This window comes from Eubalaena glacialis, chromosome 2, assembly GCF_028564815.1.
Source record: "Eubalaena glacialis isolate mEubGla1 chromosome 2, mEubGla1.1.hap2.+ XY, whole genome shotgun sequence".
Classification (NCBI taxonomy): Eukaryota; Metazoa; Chordata; class Mammalia; order Artiodactyla; family Balaenidae; genus Eubalaena; species Eubalaena glacialis.
The window spans coordinates 25,880,025-25,892,889 of record NC_083717.1 but is presented as its reverse complement, the minus strand read 5'-3'; the positions used below and the strand labels follow the sequence as shown (position 1 = coordinate 25,892,889).

The following is a 12,865-nucleotide window of genomic DNA, read 5'->3' as shown; positions in this document are numbered from 1 at the left end:
GTATTGAGGTGCTCCTATGTTGGGTGCATATATATTCATAATTGTTATATCTTCTTCTTGGATTGATCCCTTGATCATTATGTAGTGTCCTTCCTTGTCTCTTGTAACATTCTTTTTTTTTTTTTTTTTTTTTTTTTTTTTTTTTTTTTTTTTTTTTTTTTTTTTTTTTTTTTTTTTTTTTTTCGGAGGGAATTCATTTATTTATATTTTTTGGCTGTGTTGGGTCTTCGTTTCTGTGCGAGGGCTTTCTCTAGTTGTGGCAAGTGGGGGCCACTCTTCATCGCGGTGCGCCGGCCTCTCACTATCGCGGCCTCTCTTGTTGCGGAGCACAGGCTCCAGACGCGCAGGCTCAGTAGTTGTGGCTCACGGGCCCAGTTGCTCCGCGGCATGTGGGATCTTCCCAGACCAGGGCTCGAACCCGTGTGCCCTGCATTGGCAGGCAGATTCTCAACCACTGCGCCACCGGGGAAGCCCTCTTGTAACATTCTTTATTTTAAAGTCTATTTTATCTGACATGAGTATTGCTACTCCAGCTTTCTTTTGATTTCCATTTGCATGGAATATCTTTTTCCATCCCCTCACTTTCAGTCTCTTTGTGTCCCTAGGTCTGAAGTGGTCTCTTGGAGACAGCATATATATGGGTCTTGTTTTTGTATCCATTCAGCACGCCTGTGTCTTTTGGTTGGAGCATTTAATCCATTCATGTTTAAGGTAATTATCGATATGTATGTTCCTATGACCATTTTCTTAATTGTTTTGGGTTTGTTTTTGTAGGTCCTTTCTTCTCTTGTGTTTCCCACTTAGAGAAGTTCCTTTAGCATTTGTTGTAGAGCTGGTTTGGTGGTGCTGAATTCTCTTAGCTTTTGCTTGTCTGTAAAGCTTTTGATTTCTCCATCGAATATGAATGAGATCCTTGCCAGGTAGAGTAATCTTGGTTGTAGGGTCTTCCCTTTCATCACTTTAAATATGTCATGCCACTCCCTTCTGGCTTGTAGAGTTTCTGCTGAGGAATCAGCTGTTAACCTGATGGGAGTTCCCTTGTATGTTATTTGTCGTTTTTACCTTGCTGCTTTCAATAATTTTTCTTTGTGTTTAATTTTTGCCAATTTGATTACTATGTGTCAGCATGTTTCTCCTTGGGTTTATCCTGTATGGGACTCTCTGCACTTCCTGGACTTGGGTGGCTATTTCCTTTCCCATGTTAGGGAAGTTTTCGACTATAATCTCTTCAGATATTTTCTCGGGTCCTTTCTCTCTCTCTTCTCCTTGTGGGACCCCTATAATGCGAATGTTGTTGCATTCAATGTTGTCCCAGAGGTCTCTTAGGCTGTCTTCATTTCTTTTCATTCTTTTTTCTTTTGTCTGTTCCACAGCAGTGAATTCCACCATTCTGTCTTCCAGGTCATGTATCCGTTCTTCTGCCTCAGTTATTCTGCTATTGATTCCTTCTAGTGTAGTTTTCATTTCAGTTATTGTATTGTTCATCTCTGTTTGTTTGTTCTTTAATTCTTTTAGGTCTTTGTTAAACATTTCTTGCATCTTCTCGATCTTTGCCTCCATTCTTTTTCCGAGGTCCTGGATCATCTTCACTATCATTATTCTGAATTCTTTTTCTGCAAGGTCGCCTATCTCCACTTCATTTAGTTGTTTTTCTGGGGTTTTATCTTGTTCCTTCATCTGGTACATAGCCCTCTGCCTTTTCATCTTGTCTGTCTTTTTGTGAATGTGGTTTTTGTTCCACCACAGGAACAGGATTGCACAGGCTGCAGGATTGTCGTTCTTCTTGCTTCTGCTGTCTGCCCTCTGGTCAGTAAATTGTTTCTTAATAGGGATTGTTTGCATGGTATATCTTTTTTCATCCTTTTATTTTTAACCTATCTTTGCCCTTATATTCAAAGTATTTTATAGTGAGCATATGGTTGAGTCTTGTTTTTTTAATTCAATCTTACAATCTCTGTTTTTTTTTAATTGGTGTGTTTAGGTCACTTATATTTAATGTAATTATTTATGTGGCTGGGTTTTTTTTAAATATATAAGTGTATTTATTTATTTATTTATTTATTTTTGGCTGCGTTGTGTCTTTGTTGCTGCGTGGGGGCTTTCTCTAGTTGTGGCGAGCGGGGGCTACTGTTTGTTGTGGTGCACGGGCTTCTCATTGCAGTGGCTTCTGTTGTTGCAGAGCACAGGCTCTAGGTGCACAGCCTTCAGTAGTTGTGGCATGCGGGCTTCAGTAGTTGTGGTGCACAGGCTTAGTTCCTCCGCGGCATGCGGGATCTTCCCAGACCAGGGCTCAAACCCGTGTCCCCTGCACTGGCAGGTGGATTCTTAACCACTGCACCGTGAGGGAAGCCCTATGTGGCTGGATTTAAACCTACCATTTTGCTAGTTTTCTATTTGATCATTGTTCATTTTCCTTTTTTTCTGCCTGCTTTTGGATTGATTATTATTATTCCATTTTATCTTGACTATTGGCTTATCATATGTACCACTTTAAATTATTTTTAGTGGTTTCCTTAAAGTTTACAATATACATCTTTATTTTATCATGGGCTACCCTCAAATAATATTACAGCACCTCACAAATAGTTAAGAATCTTACCAATGCATATTTACAATTTCTGTCTGCTAACTTTTTGCTGTCATACACTTTACTTTTATATATTCTATAAACCCACAATACTTTGCTACTATTTTTGCTTTTGACAGTAAGTATCTTTTAGAGTGATGAAAAGGAAAAATATATTTTATTTACCTCCATTTTAACCATTTCTAGAGCTTTTCTCTTGTAGATCCAAGTTTCTATTTAGGATTATATTCCTTTTGCCTGAAGAACTTCCTTTAATGTTTCTTGTAGCGCAAGTCTGCTGGTCATGAATCCTTTCACCTTTTGTTTGTCAGAGAAAGTCTTTATTTTGGTTTCATTTTTGAAGGATACTTTTCCTGATTATTAGAATTCTGGCTTGACAGTTTTGTTTTGTTTTGGCACTGTAAAGATGTCACTCCATTTTCTTATGGCTTGCATAGTTTCTGATGAGGTCTACTGTAATTCTTATCTTTGTTTCTTGTGTATAATGTATCTTTATTCTTTTTATCATGATTTTCTCTTTACTTTTCAGCAGTTTGAATATGATGTGTCTAGCATGAGGTTTTTGGTTTTTTTTTTTGGCGGGGGGCCATTTATCCTTCTTGGTGTTCTCTGAGTTTCCTGGATATGTGACTGAATATCTTTTATAAATTTGGGGAAATTCTCAACTATTATCTCTTCAAATATTTCTTCTGCTCCATTCTCTTCTGTTTCTGGAATTCTGATTACACATATGTTAGATTACTTTCTATTGTACCACAGCTGTTGGATACTCTTCTATGGGTTTTTTTTGTTTTTTCTTTCATTTTTTCTCTTTATGTTTCTATTAGAGTAATTCGTACTGACCTATCTGCAAGTTTACTGATTCTTTTCTTGGCTGTGTGAAGTGTTCTGATAAGCCTGTCAAAGGCTTGCTTCATTTTGTTTTTTAAAAATTTTCTAACATTTCCATTTGATACTTTCTTATGATTTCCATCTCTCGGCTGAAATTCCCCATTTACTTGTGAATCCTGTCCATCTTTTTCACTTGAGCCTTTAACATATTAATGATAGTTACTTTAACTTCCAGTCTGATAGTTCCAATTTCTGGGTCATCTCTGAGTCTTGTTTATTGCTCTGTCTCTTCATAGTGGGACTGTGCTATTGTCGCTTTTTTGTATGTCTCATAATTTTTGATTGAATGCTGAACTATGTGTGTAGAACTGAGATAAATAGTATTTATGCCTGAAAATGTGAACACTTCTGCTAAACTGATGATGTAGGGAGGATTGAGTCAATCTAGTCAGCTGTTGAATTGGATTTGGATTTTGTTGTTGCTATGGTTACCTTCAGAACACCATTGGCTTCAAATTCCTCTATCTTGTGCTTAGGGTGGGGGCTAGAGTGGCAGAAGATTTTTCTCAGTGCTCCTGCTCCACCCTCATCTTTTGTCCTTTTCTATTTATCTAAACCACAGGGGTTATCTCTCTACACTCTTGCCCACCCCACCTTGAGCAGTTGACTGCTGTGTTTTTTACTTGGTGCTTGCTTGCCTGGATGTGGTGGCATCAGGGGAAGTTCTCTGTGGTCTTAGTCCAGCCTCACTCTTAGGCTGGCCCTGTGTGCTTGGCTCTCAGGGTTGGAGTTTTCAGTTATATTGCTTTTTCCTTTCATGGCAGCCAACCTCTCCCTTGTATCTTTGACAGGTTTTGTGCATTAAAAAACTTCCTTCCTCTCATCCAGCAGCAGCAGTAGTGGACCTCCAGTGGTATTTAGTGTAGGATCTTGACACAGGACCAAGTATATGTGGGGTTATTTATGGACTTGATATATTTGATGATTCTGTTCCATTGATATATTTGTCTATTTGTTAATCTTGACACCAATACCATGCTGTCTTGATTACTATAGCTTTATAATGTGTCTTAAAGTCAGGTAGTGTAAATCCTCTTTGTTAATTATTTTCAAAGGTGAGTTTGGTTCTTTACTGGGTTATAGAGTCAGTATATCAATTTCTAACTGGAAAAAAAAAAGCCTGCTGAAAGTTTGATTGCAATTGCATTAAATTTATAGATCAAGTTGGTGAAGAACTGACATCTTAATAATATTGAGTCTTCTCAATATCCATAAACACAGTATCTTTCTTGATTTATTTACATCTTCAGTAGTTTATCAGAAATGTTTTATAGTTTTCAGTGTACTAATCTTATACATCTTCTGTCAGATGTATTCCTAAGTATTTCATATTTTTATTCCAACACAAATGGCATTATTTTTATTTCAATTTCTAATTGTTTGTTGCTAGCATTTTGTATACTGATATTTGTAAATTAATTGTGTACTCTGCAACTTTGCTAAACACATTCTAGTAGCATTTTTGTAGATTCCATAGGATTTTCTATGGAGATGGTCCCATAGAAATTTCATGATTCTTGGTTGTATTATTTTAGTGGTTGCTTTCGGGTTTACAGTATGTGTCTTTACCTCATCACAGCTTACCCTCAGGTGAAATTATACTACTTCACATATATAGTATAAGAACCTTAAACAATATACTTTCATTTCTCTCTGCCCAGCCTTTGTGCTAGTTTGTCATACATTTTGCTTCTAAATATTTTATAAGCACCACAAAACATTATTATTATTTTTGCCTTAAACAGTTGATTACCTATTTTATTGGCTATGGATTTTAATAGATGTTTGCTCTGTATTATTTATCATTTCTGGGTGTTTTTTTCAGCAGGAGAGTTTTTCAGAATACCTACTCTGTCATTTTGCTAAGAAAGGGAGTCTACTTTCCGTTGTGAACAGTCCTCAAAGATAGATAAATCCATGAATAATTGATACATGAATCCACAAGGGTATTAGTATACTGCAGCCAACCCAATCAGCCACATACTGGCCAGTAACTAACTTTACAAAGCTAGACTCTCTCACACGTGCACTGGAGATAACACATTTGATTGCATCAACAACCTTTCATTTCAGAGGCCTTAATCACATCTTTTGATACTTCAATTATAATTTCTCTATATATTCTCTCATGACATTGTTCCCTAGATATTCAGTGTAAGCAAGTCTCACCTTGTTTACAATATTGTAAGCTCCTGTAGGTGGGGAATATATTTCTCTGGTACTCTTACAGATCTAAACCCAGTATGTGATGGGTGTTTTCTCAAGTTAGTTACTAGCTTATGAATCTATAGAGTGGAATGGATGAAGTAATGGAAATGGGAGAAAATGTTAAGATTCTGGCATTTTCAAAGCTCTTAAGTAGCAAAAAATATACATAACAAGTCCTAACGATCATTTAAATGAAGTCACCAAAATAGTTGTGTAGGGCCACACCTCTTTCACTTCTCAGAACCTGTGAATCAGACTTCTTTATCAAGTCAGTTTACACAGTCTAGTATGAGTAAGTAGCCCTGGCCTAGTCTTGCATCCAGAGTTCAAGGGTAGCAGGCCCCTCCCATTCTTCAAGGAAAGTCAGAATCCATTCCAGTATTTTCTTTCTCTTATTCTACCATTTAAATGCCTATAGCATACTGACTGCGGTAGGATACAAAGACATATAGGATATGGTTTCTGCCCTCAAGCTCTTTGTGACGCTAATGTCTCAAAAGCGTAAAAGCCTCTCTGTGTTCGCAGTAATCCATTTTCCCTCATTATTTTTCTGGCTGAAACGCCAGCCAAGCCAACACATTTTTTTCCTGTTGGCACTCAGTGTGAGTACCAACCACAGCCAGGTCTTGCCCTTAACTCATCAATTCTCTTCTCTCTCTCAGGCTCATTCACTGAGCTTCTTAATCTACCTTTTGTGTAGTAGGTGGATTCATCACAGTTCAAGTCCTTAAATTATGACTTTTGAAGGCTTGGAAGACTTGAGTGGCTATAGGTTGAAGGGCAAACAAAAAAGGGAAAGAATGAAATACATTCTATACTTGTAGAACTCAAAAGGAAATCTGCCCCCTTCCCTCTCCCTTACTGACACTGCCTTGCTTCAGGGTTTCATCACCACTTACTGGAACTATTGCAAAAGCCTCCAACTTAGCTTCCTGCCTCCAGACCCTCTTGACTACAGTTTGTTATTCACACTCTTGATAAGAGTAACCCCTTCCACCATGCAGCTCCAATAATATCCCCCCACCAGAGCCCTTAATCAGGTCCCTTCTGCACAGAAGAAAAGTAAGTCTTTCCAAGTGGAAACATTCAAACAACATCAATCATGTATAATGAGTAACATGGATATGACTCCAAGAGTATATACTAGGGGATTTTATACATGAATTTACTTAGTTACATACTATTCGGTAAAATCAATTTGGCAGAAGTGATTTAGCCCAATACAAGTTAGTTGAAGTGATGATTTGATTGAAAAAGAATATCCTCAAACATTTCTGCCATTTAAAAAAGACTTTGAGGGCTTTCCCCTTGCCTTTTTTGTTCTTTATAGCTAATTTTCATCCAATTATTCCTACTCTGTGCTTTTTAGAATATCAGACATTTTGAAACAACCTAAATATTCAACCATTGGGAGGTAACAGAAGCCTACAAATAGCTCTAACAATAAGGAATTGTTTAAACAAGTTGTAAAGGATTATAAATGTATGTATATAATGCACAAATGTTATATGCAGTGACTTTATAGAACCTGATTTTGAGCAATTTGAAAAATTTATAAAGCCACAAAAACATTGCCAAACAAGATCGGCTATAATTAATTAAAGATGAATTAGAAAAAAATTCCAAAATTCTAGATCTTTTTTGCATTATTTCTTTTGTAGTTTTATTTATTTCCTTTCATTACAAAAGCAATTCAAATTATGACAGAAAAATAAGAAAAGGCGGACAACTACACACACAGACACATACACACAGACATAACCTATAATTTTTCTACTGAATGACAACTACTTCTAGATCTTCTAGTAAAAACTGAATCATATGATGCATACTATTTGAAAGCAACCCTATTTTATTTATGCAATCCTCCACTGTTGGACATTTAGGTTGATTTCAACAAATCCCATATTTTGTACATTTGAGTTTTTGTCACTTTTTTTGCTGTCAGTAGCAGCACAAAGCAATAATGAGATAAAAATGATTTGAAAAAAAAAGGTTTTAGCAAAACTTCCCAGATTCTGAAAAATGGTTTAAAAAATGTTTAAAGACATAAGTTTTACAACCACCCCCAAATACACTAGCACCCTGCACAACAAAATCCAAACTGATGAGCAGGGATATTCATCTTCAAACAAATCATTGTCGTTTCCAGCTGCTTTGGGCAAATCATCTGCAGCCTTTCAGGTTACGAGGATCTTTAAGAAGCAAATGACCTCCTAGCCGAGATGATGGGTTTCCCCTCCAAATCAGGCCTTTTGAATAAGAACAGATGACAACAACTTGCTGTGTCTGTTAGCGCTGAAAACTAGCAGGAACAGATCTGAGACTATTATTTACCCAGCTAGTTGTAAGGAATGAGCTGCCCTGTATAATTCCTGACCAGGATCATACTGCCAAGTAGCAAATCTAACCATCTGTATCCACTTCCTTTCTAAGCTCACTTAAAAACATCAGGCACCCTCTGTTCTGTTAGCTTTTTGTCCATCTTTACACCAATACCACACTCTCCTGATTACTGTAACCTTCTAACTCTAAATATCAGAAGTGCTGATCCTCCAACTCAGTTGTGTCTCAAAGTTGTTTTGGCTATACTAGGTCTTTTGCATCTCCATGTGGATTTTGGAACCAGTTTGTCAATTTCTATAAGAAAGCCTGCTGGAATTTTGATTTGGGGAGAATTGACAGCTTAACAATATTGATCTGTCCAATCCATGAACATGATATACCTCCGTTTATTTAGATCTTCTTTAATTTCTCTCAGCAGTGGTTTGTGGTTTTCAGTGTACAGGTCTTTCTCATTTTTGTCAGATTTATCCCTAAGTATTTCATACTTTTTGATGCTATTGCCAGTGATATTGCTTTTTAAAAAAATTTCAGTTTCCAATTGGTCAGTGCTAATGTATAGCAATATAAATGAATTTCATGTACTGATGTTTTGTCTACAGCAGCCAACACATATATAAACAGCTGATGCTCAAAATAGGTGTAAGAGCAATTCAGCAGAGATATCTTTCCAACAAATGGTGCCAGAATGATTGGATATCCACATGCAATAAAACCCAAAACCAAACCAATACAAAACCTTCAAGCCATACTTCACATTATATGAAAAATTAATTCAAAATGAATCACAGGGCTTCCCTGGTGGCGCAGTGGTTGAGAGTCTGCCTGCCAATGCAGGGGACACAGGTTCGAGCCCTGGTCTGGGAAGATCCCACATGCCGCGGAGCAACTAGGCCCGTGAGCCACAACTACTGAGCCTGCGTGTCTGGAGCCTGTGCTCCGCAACAAGAGAGGCCGCGATAGTGAGGCCCATGCACCACGATGAAGAGTGGCCCCCACTTGCCGCAGCTAGAGAAAGCCCTCGCACAGAAATGAAGACCCAACACAGCCATAAATAAATAAATAATAATAAAAAAAAACAAAAAAAAATGCATCACAGACATCAATGTAAAACCTAAGCTATAAAACTTCTAGAAGTAAACATAGAAGAAAACCTTTGTAACCTTGACTTAAGCAAAGATTTCTTAGATATGACACTAAAAGCACAGTATGTACAAGAAAAAAATTAATAAGCTGAACTTCATCCAAATTAAAAATTTCTGGGCTTCCCTGGTGGTGCAGTGGTTAAGAATCCACCTGCCAATGCAGGGGACATGGGTTCAATCCCTGGTCCGGGAAGATCCCACGTGCCATGAAGCAACGAAGCCCGTGCGCCACAACTACTGAGCCTGTGCTGCAGAGCCCACGAGCCACAGCTACTGAGCCCATGTGCCACAACTACTGTAAGCCCGTGCTCTGCAACGAGAAGCCACCGCAATGAGAAGCCCAAGCACTGCAAGGAAGGGTAGAGCCCGTGAGCCACAACTAGAGAAAACCCATGCACAGCAATGAAGACCCAACGCAGCCAAAAATAAATAAATTTATATAAAAAAAATTTCTGCTCTTCGTTAGATGCTTATGAGAATGAAAAGACAAGCCACAGACTCTGAAAAAATATTTGCAAATCAAATATCTGATAAAGGACTTGTATCCAGAATATAGAAAGAACTCTCAAAACTCAATTCAATAACTCATTTTTTTTTAAAGGGCAGAATATTTAACTAGACACTTTACCAAAAGAAGATATATTGATGGAAAATAAGCACAAGAAGAGACGCTCAACATCATTCATTATTTGGAAAATGCAAATTAAAACTATGAGAGACCACTACACATCTATTAGAATGGAATGATTAAAAAGACAGACTGGCCACACACACACACACACACACACACACACAGGTTTTTTTTGGTAACTGTGAGATGATGATGAATATGTTAACTAATCTTATTGTAGTAATCATTTCACAATATGCACATATATCAAATCATCATGTCGTACACCTTAAACTTACACAATATTATATACCAATTACATATATCTCAATAAAGCTGTAAAAAAATTAAAAATTTAAAAAGTTAAACAACAAAAAAAGACTGGCCATACCAAGTGCTGACAAGGATGTGGAGGAAGTGGAACTCTCAGCCACCGCTGGTGGGAGTGTAAATGAGTACAATTACTTTGGAAAATAACTTGGCCGTTTCTTTAAAAATTAAGCATACACATGTCACGTGATCCAGCCATTCCATTCCTAGCCGTTTTCTCTACCCAAAAGAAACAAAAACCTCTGTCCACATAAAAACCTATATGTGAATGTTCATAACAGCTTGATATGTAATAGCCAAAAACTGGAGACAACCCCAAAAATGTCCACTAACAAGTGAATGGATTAAAAAAACCTGCAATATCCATGCAGTAGAACAGTGCTAGTAATAAAGAAGAATGGGCTGTTGATACAAGTTACGAGGCTGGAGAATTCTCAGAATAATTACTATGAGTGAAAGGAGCCAAACAAGAAAGAGTACAAACTGCATGATTCCATTTATATAAAATTCTAGAAAATGCAACAAATCGATAGTGACAGAAGGCAGATCTTTGTTGCCTGGGGGACAGGGCTGGGAGGTCAGGATAAATGTAGGATGTAAGGAAGCTTTTGATAGTGATGGTCATGTTTACTCTCTTGACCGTGGTGATGATTTCGTGACTATACATTTACCTCTAAACTTGTCAAATTGTGCCTTTAAATGTGTACTGTTTATTATCTGTCAGTTGTACCCCCAAGAGAACTGTTTAAGAAAAACTAAGAAACACCAGGAGCTAAAAGATGGCAGCAATGCCTTTGTGGGGTCAAAGAGCTATGCCGGTTGATGAGCTTTAGAGAGCTTGCCTGCAGTGTCCTCTGCATTTGTAAGCAGATGGCTCATCTTTGCTGGGTTCTGACTAAAGCTGAATTTCACTTTCACATTGTCCAGGAGAATTGCCCCAGTGCTCTGGCTGTGCCCCACATCCCACAGGGGTCATGTGGGACACTGGCTAGCCAACTGACTCCGTCACCAACATAACTCAGATTCTCAGAAGTTGGGGGAAATGCGAACATAGTCTCAGGAAAATTAAACTTTAGGACAGCCTTCAGAGCTATGGGTTCACAGCAGGTCAGCCAGCCACAACTGTGGATGGACGCCTCTGATGGAGTCATGGGTAGACTGGCCCTACTGGAGGTAAGTTATTAGGAGTGTTGCCTTAAACACACACACATACACACACACACACACACACACACACACACACAGATCATGGGATTACTATCTCCTGGAGAGTCCATGGTTGGTCTTTGGGGTCCCAAACCCCCAAATTATATGCAAGTTTTGGAAGTATGTGCATTCATGTATTTTTCAGAGGCGAGGGTTCGTAGCTTTCATCAGACCCTCGAAGAGCTCCGTGACTGTAACAAGATTAAGGCGCGCCAACGTGGATAAAGCCAGACCCATCTCTCCTTTCTCCTCCCTCTTGTCTAGCTCTCGGGACGAAAATCTACAACCTATGGGACACTCGTTCGAGTCTAACCGGGAAATGACATCTGTGCGACCTAAAGTTCTTCCCGAACACACCCAGCCATCCTCAACTTCGTTCTTCCCCGTTTGCCTGGGAGCGCGTACTCCGGGGCGCCCCCCCCCCGCCCCCGCCCCCGCCCCCGCCCCCGCGCACTCTCTCGGTTTCCTAAGGCTGAAGAATTTGGAGCTGTTGCCAGGTCCCCCAGGTGTGCAACCTGCCCGACACGTCTTCACTTCTCCGGGACGCACGCAGTCCGTACCCCGTCCTACCACCACCCACCCATATAACCTGCTTTGGTCGGAGGGTAGAGACCAGTCGTTTTCCCCGGACCGCCCCGCCCCCCGGGGGGATTGCCGGCGGATGAACGCGCGCACAGCTTTCCTCGCGGGGCTGATGCGTTTCTCGAAATCGCTGTAAAACTCCCAAGTCCGAGCCCGCATTGCAAACCCCGGCTTCTTCCCTTTGCCTCGGAAATTGGGGAAAACGTAGAATGAAAAGCCCGGCCACTCGCTCCCTGCCTTGAGAGGCCAGGCGAGCCGGGGAGCGGGGCCCTGAGCCGACGGTCCCCGCGTCCCTCCACGTGTCTCCGGCGCGCGGGCGCACAGCCTTGTGCTGCGGGCCGCCCCCAGCCCGGCTTCCCGCTCCCCGCTCCCCGCGCGCTCCCTACCCGGCGTCGCCGGCGGTCCGAGCAGCAGCAGCAGCAGCAGCGCGGGGAGGGCGCCGACCCCGCAGCCCCGGAGCCGCCCCGACATGGCCCGACCTCGGCCGCGCCCCCGCCGGCCTCCTCCCGGGCTCGCCCCTGCCGCGACGCCCCGCCGCTCGCGCGCTCAGATGCCCACTGCCCGGGAGCAGGCGGCGGGCGCAGTTCCGAGACCGGCCGCCCCGCGAGTCGCATTCGCTTTCGCTTTTGCTTTAGCCCCCGAGGGCTGGAGAGGTGAGAAGCGGTGACAGACCCGTGACTCAGCATCCCCACCCCCTCCCCTGGAAAAAGCCCCTATGACCCCCGCGCCGCCGCCCGGTCCCCGCAGCGCCACCGGCAGCGCGGGACGGGGATCCGGACTGTGCCCTGAGGAGGCCCGGGGTCCTCCCCGGCTTTGCCCTCCTCGCCCCTGGTGACCCCAGCAGTCCGTTCCGTCGTGTGTCCCCGCGACGAGTGGGAGAAGCTGTCAGGAAGCAGACTAGTTCCCGTAAACACGGCCGGTGGGCGTCACACCTGGTTTCGGCTCCACTCGGTCACCTCGCCT

At 41.2% G+C, this 12,865-nt stretch overlaps 1 protein-coding gene across 2 annotated transcripts in view; it reads right to left on the bottom strand.

Annotated features, from left to right (window-relative positions):
• IL15RA (interleukin 15 receptor subunit alpha) overlaps positions 1-12,390 on the bottom strand; it is a 44,747-nt gene extending 32,357 nt beyond the window's left edge. For both annotated transcript variants that reach the window (XM_061179618.1, XM_061179622.1), the window contains exon 1: positions 12,289-12,390. In XM_061179618.1, the coding sequence (XP_061035601.1) occupies positions 12,289-12,373 (85 nt within the window). In that variant the 5' untranslated portion in view covers positions 12,374-12,390. The remainder of the gene's footprint in view (positions 1-12,288) is intronic.
• Between the last annotated feature and the right edge of the window lie 475 nt (positions 12,391-12,865).